We start from the raw sequence: 13,773 nt of genomic DNA on the forward strand, positions 1-13,773 counted from the left end.
GAGGATCATGGCTGACTCCACAGCTAGGTTCAGGCCAGCCTTGACTATATGGGACTGTATTTCCTAAATATCAAAAGAGAGACAGACAGAGGAGGGGAGCTGAAAGGGAATCAGAGACAGACTGACTGACTGACTGACTCTGGGGGAAGAAGAAAGAAAACTAGATGGGCCTAGATAAACTGAGTTTGGCAAAACATTGCAAACGACTGAAGGGCATGGAGGGCGCCTGGGATTCCCTCCCACTTTGACTCTCCTGTTCACAGATGGTGGTGGCACAAGCCACTGGATAACAGTAATGCCTGGGAAATGTAACAGTCCCTCCCCTTTCTCCCCACACTGTAGCACAGGAAGGAGAATAAGAAACTGAATTCTAAGCTTTGTCTTCAACACACCCAGGGAGCAGACCCACAGCACTCTGTATACAGGATGGCAGCCAGATCTGGTGAAGGCCAGACAGATGTCCAGAGAGACCTCAAGAGGTGACACCTGTGCTTGCAGATCCCCGGCAAAGCCAGGCAAACAAGTTCTCCAGAGTTGGTGGCTGGCCTCAGACTCCCCAAAAGCATCATTCAGGACTTCAACAAGTCCTTCTGGAAAGATTAATGTTAGGAACTAATAGGTTAGGCTTCAGAAAATTCAGTTCTCATCAGGAAAAGGTTTGGTCCTTGAAGTAATAAAAGCAGAAACCGTAGCTAAGAATAGGCAGCTAGCATGGAACCCATTGTCTGTAGAGTTAAGATGGAAACAAATATGGGGTTCACATGCGCAGAGCAGAGTCTGCATCTCTGAGGCCTCCACAGGGCGGTGAGGAGAACGAAGGAGTGACACTGAATAAACTCCTGCTTTATGTCAGCCACCAATGATCATCTAAAAAAGACCCAGCCGAAACGTCACATCGTGAGCGTTCAGATAATCTGAACTAAACTGATCGGGAAAGGGACATTAAAAAGCCTCAGTACTCATACTAGAGGGAAGACTTCTGTTTTAACATAATATCTATTTTCTACAAGCTATCATTGTCAACAGTTCCTAAGCTTTTATTTAATGAGGACTTGTTATTTCACAAGCACTATCAGTAGTTAAACCAATCAAAAATTCTTGTCCCATGGGTCAGAGAATATAGCCATAAACTAAGTGAGTAATTTACTTAAAAGAATTGGACCTACCAAAATCAGGAGAAAGGTTAGTGTGTTGGGTAGGAGTATATAACTGAAGGCGATCAGAAGAGGTGAATGCTGGATCAATATTTAGCACGAGGGGCCAGAGTAGACCTTACCCAGCAGTAATGACATTTAAAGGGCTAGGGGGAGAGACGGAGCCAAGTATTCACTAAAACCAACATTATAAACTGAAGCTTGTAATCCTCCTGCCTCCGTTTCCTGGGTGCTGGGACTGCAAGCATGTATCACCATGCTTTAGTTTACTAAGTGAACTATTTAAAGAAGAAAGTAGTGATCAGAACACGTATAAAATTTCAGACTATATTGCTTGCCCATCATGGTCAAGGCCCTGGGTTTAGTCTTCCATATTGACAAAGAGAAAAAGTAAATAAATGCAAACACAAGAGTCTAAAATTACATACTGGAAAAGACTAAATATATGTTTTCTATACCTATAAATAAATGTAAGGAGGCTAGATTTTCCTAATGAACAATTCCCAGATTAGATCACAAAGAAAACAAAGCACCTCAGAAAAGATAGTAAAATAACGAGCCAATGGAGACACAGCGGATGTGCACAAAGAAAAAAAAAACACCTCAGGGTACTGCATTCAATGTTGATTACCACACTACAGCACAGAAAGCAGTCATGGGAACAGATGCAAACTCTGTAAAATGCCTTTCTAGTATACAGATAAAGATTTGGAAGGAAAGAGATGGGATTCTAAGCTACATCAGGCATAGTAGCATGCATCTGTAATTCCAAAGGCAAGTAGAGCTCTGTGAGTTTGAGGATAGCCTGGTCTACACAGTGGGTTCCAGGCCAGCCAGGTCTACATAGTGAGACCCTGTCTCAGACCACAAAGATTCCTGGAATCAATGACATCATACAGATGGTAGTTTCCACTATGCATGGAATTAGCATGGTCTTAGCTCTTACTGTAGACCGGATACTGTTCTAAGTGCTGTATATATATATATTACTCATTTAGTTCTCATGACGACTAACCAAATCAGATACTAAAACTTACCATAAACCCAGAATGTGGAAACATTGTGGTTATTGGGGTGTGAGCAGACAGATCACTGGACAGAGCAAAGGTTCAGAAACATTGAAATTCATAGAAGTATTTGGAAAGGGGGAAGATGCCGTCTGAGGTGAGATGAAGATGGGCTATTCACCACATCAGCCAGCCGCGCCACCCTGGAAGAGGGATTAGCTGTGCGTCTTTCTTAGAACTGAAATTAAGTCCTCTGAATCAAAATTTTAAACCTGAAAGAAAAAAAAAATGATCTGTGAACTTTCTCTCCAATTATTTAAATGACTTATTTATATTTTTTCTAAATATTAGTGTCCTGGGTACTTTTCTCTCATTCTGAAGAGACACTATGACCAAGACAACTTATAAAAGAAAGCGTTTAATTGGGCCTTGCTTCTGGAACTGAGAGGGTTAGTCCATGATCATCAGGGCAGGAAGCATGGTGGCATGCAGGCAGGCATACATGGTGCAAGAGCAAAGCTAGAGCTTTAATCTCCTCCAGAAGCAGCAGACACAGAGAGACACTGGGCCTGGCTTGTGCTGTTGAAACCTCAAAGCCCATCCCCAGTGACACACTTCCTCCGATGAGGCCACACCTACTAATCCTTCTCAAACAGTTCCACCGATGAGGCCACACCTACTAATCCTTCTCAAACCGTTCCACCGACTAGGGACAAACTATTCAAACAGAAGCAAGTGCCTGTCAGACCATTCCCATTCCAGACACCACAGTCAGCCTTACACCCCCCTATGCCTTTAGGAGGAAGGAGGTGAGAGGTAATGAGATTCGTGCATCCTGTGTTACAGCTGAGTTACCGCGTGCATCGTCCTGGAATCCTAGATGGTCTCGATTGCCTTGGCATGGGTTTTGTTTACTGCCTTCCTGCCCTCCTCCTGTCATACTTCTGGGACTGGGAGAGGCACAAAGGAAGGGCTTAGTTAGACATGTATTCAGTATTCCCCTGGAAACCCAGCTTATTCCTGAGAACTTCAGTCTGGACTCCTGGCCGCAGCACTGCCCTTTGAAGATGCGGCAAACGTGTGTGACTGTGGCTTCATTCTGGTGCTCTGGGCTCAAGCACTGAGGTTGCCTGCCCAGGATTTTAATAAGGAAAGCAGACAGCCAGAGCCAGAGCCCACTCCAGTACTGAAAATGCACAGTGCATCGCGCTCTCAGAACTGATGAAAGAGATACCAGTCTAAGGTCTAACAGCGAGAGGAAGGGATATTTAGAGCAGATAATGCTTAACCAGGATTGCTTTTAAAAGTCAGTAAAAAAAAAAAAATTATTTACCAGGTATGACTCTCATTTTGTTTAGTATGAGACTACCTATCTGTGGTGAAGATGTGTTTGTTTGTAGTGTACTCGTTGCTAATAGCCTAGGCTGCTAAGAATACCTTTTATTGTTTTTGTTTATTTACATTTTCTGCTTTTCCATGAAGAATCCATAATACTTACACACTCACGTGCTAGCATTATTTGGAGCCCATGTGTCTAGAATCGTTCGCCCTGACGGTTTACCTGGCTTTTGTCTCTTAGGCACACCAGAGGCCGGCTTCCTGGCAGAGCGTGGGAGCTGCCTATTGCAGTACAGTTGTGCCCTCTGATGGTGAGTTTTGGCAAATCCATTTTTATAGCTTGCTTTTTTTTTTTCCTCCTTAGCTTAATGTTTCCAGATTTTTTAGTTAACACATACATTTATTCTTAAATAATTTTATTACATTTATTTTTGGGGGAGGCACATCCATGATGTGGCATGCATTTGGAGACCAGAGGACAACTTGAGGAGGTCAGTTCTGTCCTTCCACCATGTGAGTTCCAAGGACTGGACTGCGGTCATCTGGCTTGGCAGTGAGTGCCTGTACCTGCTGAGCCACCTCTCCAGCCCACTTGCTGGTCTACAAACCATGTAGATCATGGTGCCCACTCGTGGTTCTCTCAGAGGTCAGGGAAAGGGGACGGACGGTTAGAGAAGGGGTGTGGAACTGCGGAGAGGGTGAATTCAGAGAGTTAACCAAGACAAACTAGTTGTCCATCAAGTCTGCATAGGTCCTTGATGTTCATTCACATTTAGAAACAGGCGATGAGTTACTTCCCTGCCGGTGAAATGAGCCAATTTAAGCCAGTGTAGAGTAATTAGGAGCAGGTTTATGGGGAAGCTGCTCTTGGCCAATTCACTGGCTCTGAGGGCCGAGGCCAGAGAAGTCGCCATGGGAAGGGAGAGAGAGAATGCACATGCAGAGAAAGACAGGAGAGAAGGAGAAGAAAGAGAGGGGAGGCCAGAATGTCTGGATTATATAGGGACGAGCCTCTGCAGTAAGGTCAAGAGCTGTTGTAAATGTTCCCAGAGCTACAGACTGGCAACAGATTGAAACTCTGCTTATTTCTTTTTCTTTAATTAATTTATTTTTTACTTACTCGCTTTACATCCCTCTCACTGCCCCCCTCCTGATTACCCCCTCCCACAGTCCTTCCCCCTATCCCTTTCTCCTCTGGGCTGCAAAACTAGGTGTTTCTTCTCCCACTGAGGCCAGACAAGGCAGTGCAGCTAGAAGAACATATCCTACATACAGGCAACAGATTTTGGGACAGCCCCTGTTCCAGTTGTTCAGGACGCACATGAAGACCAAGCTGCACATCTGCTACATAGGTGTGGGAGACCTAGGTCCAGCCCAAGTATGTTCTTTGGTTGGTGGTTCAGACTCTGAGAGCCCCAAGGGTCCAGGTTAGTTGATCTGTTGGTCTTCCCGTGCAGTTCCTATCCCATTCAGGACCCACAGTCCTTTCTCCATTCTTCCGTAAGAGTCCCCAAGCTCCATCCACTGTTGGTGGGTGTCTGCATCTGCCAGAGTTAGCTTCTGGGTGGAACATCTCAGCCGACAACATGCTCCTGTCTGCAAGCAAAACAGAGTATCATTACTAGTGTCAGAGAGAGGTGCTTGCCCGTGGGATGGGTCTCAAGTTGGGCCAGTTACTGATTGGCCATTCCCTCCATCTCTGCTCCCTCCCCTGTGCCTGCATTTCTTGTAGACAGGATAAATTTGGAGCTGAAACTTTTGTGGGTGGGTTGGTGTCTCTATCACTCCATTGGACTTCCTGTCTGGATACAGGTGGTGGCCTCTTCAGGTTCCATATCCCCAATTCTGTGAGTCACAGCTAAGGTCGCCCCCGTTGATTTTTGTGCGCCTCCCTTGTCCCAGGCCATGTCCCATCCTAGAGATGCCCCCCACCTATGGTCATGTTTTCTAACTTTCACTACCATTTCTACCATGAAATTTCAATTTGCAGAGCTTGGCTTAGGGGTTAACATTTTTTTGTGTAAACTTCAGTTTGATCTTGTTCTAAATTCAGCTCTATAAGCATTAATTCACAGACGGCATGCATTAAAAGAGCATCTTGCAAATTCACAGAAACACCAAAACTGAAGAAGCCCCAGATGGATCATGCATGCCCCAGAGTCCTCTCTGTCAGTTAAGTTCACAGTGTAACAGGATTCCTTTACCCAATGCTGTTGGGTAGTCTGATGCATTAACATGTGCTCATGTTTGGTGATTCTTCAGTCTTTGGAGGAAACCTTGCTGGGGACCAGCCCAGCATCTAGGTACACTGAGGCCAACAGTGATGGGTTGCATCAGCAATTGTGGGGGCAAACATTGCTTACTAATTGTAAATACTTTCTTTAAGTCTTTGCTATTCTAAGGCCCAAAGCCACTGGTTTCTGGTAATTAACTCCTGCTGTTAGCAGCAGGGTTGACTAAAAAGACAAAGGCTTAGTTGCTAGGGCTCTTTTCTCTCTGGCTCACAGACCCTTCACAGGGACCCCTCTCTGGCCAATCTAGAGGCTTGGAGTTTGTTAACTCTTTGTGAACCAGAGAGAAAAGGAAAGGAGTCATTTACATAGACAACATGTACACTAGATGTAGCAGAAATGGCTACACCAAAACTTTATTATTGCTTTTAGCTTTTATAGTTTTTAGACAAAAAAAGTATCTATGTAAAAAAAAAAAAAGAATTACCAGACTGGAGAGATGGCTCAGCAGTTAAGAGCATTGAATGTTCTTCCGAAGGTCCTGAGTTCAAATCCCAGCAACCACATAGTGACTCACAACCATCTGAAATGAGATCTGATGCCCTCTTCTGGGGTGTCTGAAGACAGCTACAATGTACTTAGAATAAATAAATAGATAAATAAATAAATAAATAAATAAATAAATAAATAAATACTTTTAAAAAAGGAAGAATTACCTCATAGATAAAATGTTACACAAAAGGGGAGTTACAGAAGGGTGTAGATAGTAAGTTCAAAGCAGTGTTTCATTCTCTAAGTTCATTATAAATTCCAAGCAGCAGTTTCACACGGCCTTTGCTTTAGCATAGTGCACACCTGTGGCTTCTTCCTTGGACCTGACCTGGCTTTTCCTAGATTACAGATTTGTTCCAAGCCTGCTTTCTTGTCCTAATGCAATCAGCTCATGACACGTGAAGGTTTACAGAGCTCTGTTTTCATCTTATTCTATATGGGGCTTGAGGTTGCTTCTCTAAATTTAAGAGTTCTATAAAAATCACCATCAGAGATCATAAAATCATCAATTCATCTGTAAAGCATTACTGTATGAGAGTACATCTTCATGTTGACCTGCAGGAAATTTGTTCAGTAGGGTGGGCTAATGCCCACAAATCATAAGACAATGCAATAGTGACAGAAAAAGGCATATCAGCAGCAAGAAGCAACCTTGGGTTGAAGTGTCTAAGGACCTGCATCTCAGAGCTTACCCATCACAGGACATGCAAAACAGTGGGCTATCTCCAGAAAATTCATTTGCATGCCTTAGCCTTAACTAGGTGGCTCCTGACAAAACCCTTTTGTGGTCTCTCAATTACAAAACAGAGGCAACTGAGAGGGAAATTAGGCTGAAGCAAAACAAGGAAATTACCTGGCGTTCTTGTTCCTGTGTTGTAAGGACAAACAGCTGCCAGAGAAACACTGATAATATGTAAACTACAAAGCAGAACTTGGCTGTGTTGCCACTGGGGTCATGTGTGGGTCAAGGCCTAGTTCCACTGTACACCAGGTAGCAGAACTTGTCACATGGCCAAGAGCCAGCGGTGTGCAACACCTCCCTTCCTTCCCCCCAAGGGCCCCTCTATAGCAGGAGTATTTCTCTTCCTCCAGCATGGTCTTCATGTCACACACAACCACATCTGCACGTGTGTCACTCCTGAATCCCATTCCTTTCCTCTGCTAGCCCACATTAGTCCTATCCAATTAAGAGATGTTCTCTTCATGTAAGAAATAATCCACAGTGCTGAGTCTTTTAGCTTGTCCCAACTAAGAGTATTTCATTAAAAAATGTCTAGCCTGTAAAATTTATGAACTTATTATATGATCCATGTTCCTATAACTCAGTATATGTTTAGAAATTATATTTTTAAGATCAACCAATTTGGGCTTAAAGAGAGGAAGCTTGGGTGTCGTTGGTTGGTGTGGTGTTCATGGTGATTGATCTGAGCTAATGAATCCTTATAGGCATCTGTCTTATTTTACCAATCATTGAATCTACTGTGTTCCTATATATTAATCCATATGGAAACACCCTAGTAAAATACTAGTGATAAAACTGTGCAGGGGTATGACTGAATGTTATCTGAAATCATGGATGCTAATAGGTTATCCCTGTATTCCACAAGAGATTATAAAACAATATTTATACCTTCTTTCTTATAAGAAAGAAAGAAAGAAAGAAAGAAAGAAAGAAAAAAAGAAAGAGAGAAAGAAAGAAAGAAAGAAGGAAAGAAAGAAAGAAAGAAAGAAAGAAAGAAAGAAAGAAAGAAAGAAAGAAAGAAAGAAAGAATGTAGGGGCTGGAGAGATGGCTCAGCAGTTAAGAGGATGTATTCCTCTTGCAGAGGACCTGAGTTCACGTCCTAGCCACATCAGGTGGCTCCCAACTACCTGTAACTCCAGCTCCAGGGCATCAGACACCGTCTTCTGGATTCCTTAGACACAGCATGCATATCTCATATTTGTGTGTTCACATTGTCTCGCGCATTCTCTCTCGTGTTCTCTCTCTCTCTCTCTCTCTCTCTCTCTCTCTCACACACACACACACACACACACACACACTTTAAAAATAATTTTACAAATGAAATCACAAATTTTTATGTGCGTATATATTTTTGTTGGGATCAAGCCAGGGTTTGGGCATGTTAAACAAGTATATTACTACTGACTGATGTCCCCCTTCCAGGATACAAACTTTTTAAAAAATGTTCCCCAAACTTTTACTAAATTTTGCCCTTAGAAACACCTTCCTGGAGTTGGCAGGATGGCTCAGTAGGTAAAAGCACTCGCCACAAGTCTGATGCCTGAGTTTGATTCCTGGAAGCCATGTGGTAGGAGGAGAGAGCCAGCCTCCACAATCTGCTCCCCAAGGTCCACACATAAGCCACGGCAGGCACCCATCTACACCACAGACACTGTAGACACAGAATAAATAAATGCTTTCTAAAACCCATAACTTATACTAGTTATCAAAAAACAGAAGCACAGCCTCATTGGATTTAATGCAGCTCAGTAAGTCTTGCTACCTTCTGATTATGCATCTTTTAATTTCATGCTCCCATCCTGCGTGCGAGAGAGAGAGAGAGAGAGAGAGAGAGAGAGAGAGAGAGAGAGAGATGGTGGAGATTGAACCCAGAGCTTTTAGAAGTGCTATAAAACTGCTCAACATACAACCTTCTGCTGAGCTATACCCTCAGCCTCTTACTTTGCACTGCAAAATTAATATTGCCTTAGACGAGTAGAGTGTTTTAGAAGCTTCGCCTGGCATACAGCAAAGAAGGCTTAGTCATTGTTAACAAACATTCTCACTGTCACTCATTCTACTTAGTCTTTATTGCCGGGTCATAATTCAGTATCTCAAGGTGAATGGCCCTTGGTTTTAAAAGATGATACATTATGTGATATTACAAACTTAGATACTGCCTCTCAGTAATTCCATGAACAATATCATTTGAAAGACTTTCCAATTGTGACTATGTAATAGCTGATATAAAAACCTAGATTATCTTTTTTAAAGATTTACTTATTTATTTTATGTACACTGTTGCTGTCTTCAGACACACCAGAAGAGGGCATCAGATCCCATTACAGATGGTTGTGAGCTACCATGTGGTTGCTGGGAATTGAACTCGGGACCTCTGGAAGAGCAGTCAGCGCCATCTCTGTAGCCCACATAGATTATCTTAAGCATTTAACTTCTCTACCAAAAGAAGGTCACGTTTCTCGAGCCGTGTTGCACACACTTGATAACTAGTGAAGCCACAAGTGTGGGCCAGCTCTGCTGCACGAGTGTATAAATCTCAGGGAATCATTCTTCACAGCCTGCTTTCTCACTGTGCAGTGAAGACCGTAAAAGAAGCACACACTTGCCTTGCAGAAAGAGCCCTTCTGATCTGAGGAGGGCTTGCCGTGATAGCAAGACTCCTACATCTAGGACATGTGGTCTCCAGCTTCTCATTTTAATGTTTCTGGCCCCAGACCCTCAGCTGTCAATGACGAATAGTGAAACATTCATGGCATATGGTTTGGACCTGCTTGAAGCCTTCAGGGATGCCCCTCCGTGTTAATGAAAGCCAGGGATGAAAGCAATTCTAACATGGAGCCGGGGGAAGATTTGTCATCAGTCAGGTAGACTGGAGAGAGAGAGAGAGAGAAAGGTGATATTAAAGACCATGAGGTCAGCTGATTGGTATAGGCCAAGACCCCGTCTTCCTCTTTATCTGGGGAGTGGAAGGCCAACTAGAAATGATGGAGAAAAGTAGCTTGTGTCACTGCCTTCAGTTTCTCTGTCCAGAGATGCAGTCTGCGCACTTGGCACTGCATGAGAATTGCAGTGGAAATTGTGTGATCTCTGTAATTAGTAAAACGTATGACTGCCTCATAAAAATCATTTGGGGGCAATTTTCATAATGACAGTCCACGAAAATCCTGTATAGTGATACACAATGGTGTGTTTGGTCGCCCCAGTCATGGGTAATTATATCTAAGAATTTATAGTTCTTAGGCTAGGATCTATGAGTGAGTTGTAGAGGCAGGTTTATGCCCAGTTTCCCCCTCACTTTGGTTTCTGCTCTACCACTTTTATTTTTATCTGTGTGTGTGGTGTGTGTGTGTGTGTGTGTTTGTGTGTGCGTTTGAATTTCATATTTTAGTACCATATTGACATCATCTCTCCCCCTTTCTTTTTCCTCTCCAACTCCCATGTCCCCATAACTTCCTATCAAATTCATGCCCTGTTTGGTTTGTCTTTAATTATGATTGTTACACACACACACACACACACACACACACACACACACACGCAAATGTGTTGAGGATTGACCATTTGGGGTTGGATAGCTCATGGGGACTCATTCCTGGAGAACACTGACTCTTTCTCAGCAGCCATTAGTTGCCCATAGTTCTTCATCTAGAGCTAGCGGCTGTGAAGTTTCTGCTGTCCATGTGGGCATATCAACTGGTATTCAAATTATGTAGGACTTAGTTAAGCAGCTATGGGTGCGGCTTCCCTATCATGCCTGAAAAACCTTATCTAGCAGCAGGTAGCAGGGGAAAGATATTTACCTTCTTAAAATTGAGTTGGCAGAGTTCTGTATTAGCCAGGGTTCTGTTCTCTAAAAGAACAGAAGGATAGAATGAATTTATATATATATTAAAAGGGGATATTTATTAGAGTGGCTTAGAGGCTGTAGTCCAGCTAGTCTTACTGTGACTGTCTACTAGTGGAAAATTCCAATGATCCAGTAGTTGTTCAGTCACTGAGCCTCAATGTGTCAGCAGGTCTTCAGTCCCATCAGTCCTGAAGACATAGGTTTTAATACCATCATGCCTCAGCAGCAGGATAGATGAACTTGCCAGCAAGAATGATAACAAGCAATCAAAAAACTTCCTTGTTCCATGTCCTTTTATATGGACTGCTGCCTGAAGATGTGGCCCAGACTTCCGGTGGGTCTTCTGATCGCAAAGGGTCAAGTCAAGAACATGTCCCACAAGCATGCTTAGATGCTTGGGTTTTAGTGGATTCCAGATATAGTCAAATCAGAAAGCAAGATTAGTTCTTTATCTGTTTCTTGGTTTTTGGAGACAGGTCTTGTTATATAGCTTAGACTGACCTAAACCTCAATGATCCCCTGCCTCAGTCACCTGAGTACAAGTACTATAGGAGCATAGCCATCATAGCCGCTACATGTCACTTATAAAAATGTTTTAAGGGGAAAGATGTTTTGAATTGAATGGCACTGTTAGTAACCACTTATGCACAGCTGGAGTTCTTTATTGTTATTACCATATCTAGTACACATGTCATATATAGAGTGCACATATCATATATCAAGTACACATGTCATGTATTGAGTGCATATATCACATATCAAGTACACGTGTCACACACAGAGCACACATATCATATATCAAATACATATATCATATTAAATAACCATGTTACATATAAAGTACATATGTCACATACAGAGTGCATATATCAGCATATCAAATACATGTGCCACATACAGAGAGCATATATATCAAGTACATGTGTCACATATAGAGTGCATATATCACATATTGAGTAACCACATCACATATCAGGTACATGATATGTGTGTACATAAATATATTGAGTATATGTTATGTCAACTACATATACTGCATATCAATTACATATATTAAGAATAGTATACATACAATATATTGAGTATATATGTTATATATTGACTACATATACTGCATATCAACTACAAATATCATACCAAGGACACATATCAAGTGCACATCTTTCACCCTTGCTTTAAAAAGACATGTGACCACAAAACAGAAAATAAGGACACTCTTTAGCATGAAGGTGACAGATTACAGAGCCTCACTTCCTAAGGCACCTTTTATTTTTCTATTTAAAAGATGTGTCCATCAGCTTGAACATTTTTTGTAAATAGGAGTTTCAGTTTGAATCCTTACCAAAATATAAGGTTAGACTTGTTCCATCACAGAGGCCCTCTCTTGAAGGGCGTGGTAAGCCTGGCTGTTGACATTGTTCAGAAGAATAGCCACACCACATGGGAAAGGATGGAAACCCTACATGCTTAGCTTGGGAGAAGCAAGCTTGTGTCGGATCTCAGATGACGGCATCCTTTTAATATTTGGAGGGAATTAGAAACTCTCATTTCTCTCCCAAATGCAGCTTGATGCGCTATCCAGCCTTGCTCTAGGCATTTAGGTCCTGGTGTTTCTGTTGAGATGCATGCTGACGCAAAAAAAGCCAACCAAACAAAAAAAATCTTTAATGTGTGGATTCTGGAGGAAACTGGAAGGGCTCTCACTGTGACTGGCTACCATCTTTGAAGAAACATTCCATTTCTTTGCTAAAATACCCACTAGGGAGGGAGAAGACTTTTTTTTTTTTTTTGACTGTAAGGAAGAGCTCAGTACACAGATGGCACATTCACCATACTTAGCAACATAAATTAGGTTGTCAGGGAGAAAGCAGCTCTGCCCAGTGTAACAGCACATTGCTTTATTCTTCCAGTTTACACTGGCTCTGAAGAGGCCTCTAACAGGCCAACATCCAACATGACGGCTGGCCTATTGCACAGGTGTCTGTATCTTGAAGAGGGTTTTGAGGTGTTTTTTGTTTGTTTGTTTGGTTGGTTTGTTTTTTTTTAATGCACAGAGCGTTTCAAAATATAAAATTCTTTTCTTAGGTTTGGGTGGGAATTTCGTATCCGTGAAAGGCGAGATAGGTGCAGGGGTTCCTCGGCCCCGGCTGACGTCCCCTGGGAGAGTTTGGGGCAGCGTGAATGAGTGTGGTCTTCGCATTTGACCTCATAGCCATTATTACTGCTTTGGCAGAAAGCTGATAAGTCCTGGAGCTGAGCTGTCTTCCAATTAAATATTTAGACAAGGACAAGCCAGTGGATTTCCCACAGCTGGAGGAAGTACCTCTGTAGAGGATCATCTGTGGAAAAGACTGTTTGCAGGTGTTGAGAAATCCCTCAGAGTGCTGAACATTAGCCCTATACAGAAAACCTCAAGTTGAGATGTGAATTTGTAATCTCCCCATTTGTGACTCAGCAACGGAACAGTAGTGAGACCATAACCCTGAGAGTAAAGTCCTCAGGTTCCCCATGCAAGCCTGTCATTTGGCAGAGCAGGTCCACGCATGGTTGATGCCTGAGTTGTTGCCGTATCTAGAGAGCAAGGCTCAAGACCTCCAGTTCCAAGAACGATATGCAAGGTACCAAGTTCCAAAGCCAGGCCCTTGGATACTGTCCTTGTCTGTTTGTTTGGGGTTTTGTATTGTCTTTGTTTTGTTTTTTAAGATGTCTTTATTTATATTATGTATATGAGTACACTATAGCTTTCTTCAGACACACCAGAAGAGGGCATGGAATCCCATTACAGATGGTTGTGAGCCACGATGCAGTTGCTGGGAATTGAACTCAGGACCTCTGGAAAAGCAGTCAGTGCTCTTAACTGCTGAGCCATCTCTCCAGCCCCCTTGTCTTTGGTTTTGACAC

The 13,773-nt window shown here is 42.7% G+C and overlaps 1 protein-coding gene across 1 annotated transcript in view; it reads left to right on the plus strand.

The window, feature by feature from the left end:
* The window catches only part of Mcu (mitochondrial calcium uniporter), a 174,978-nt gene that overhangs the window by 119,293 nt on the left and 41,912 nt on the right, over positions 1 to 13,773 (plus strand). The window contains exon 2 of the mRNA XM_052163464.1: positions 3,741 to 3,810. Within this exon, the coding sequence (XP_052019424.1) occupies positions 3,741 to 3,810 (70 nt within the window). The remainder of the gene's footprint in view (positions 1 to 3,740; positions 3,811 to 13,773) is intronic.

Source organism: Apodemus sylvaticus, chromosome 19 (assembly GCF_947179515.1).
Source record: "Apodemus sylvaticus chromosome 19, mApoSyl1.1, whole genome shotgun sequence".
NCBI classification, from domain to species: domain Eukaryota; kingdom Metazoa; phylum Chordata; class Mammalia; order Rodentia; family Muridae; genus Apodemus; species Apodemus sylvaticus.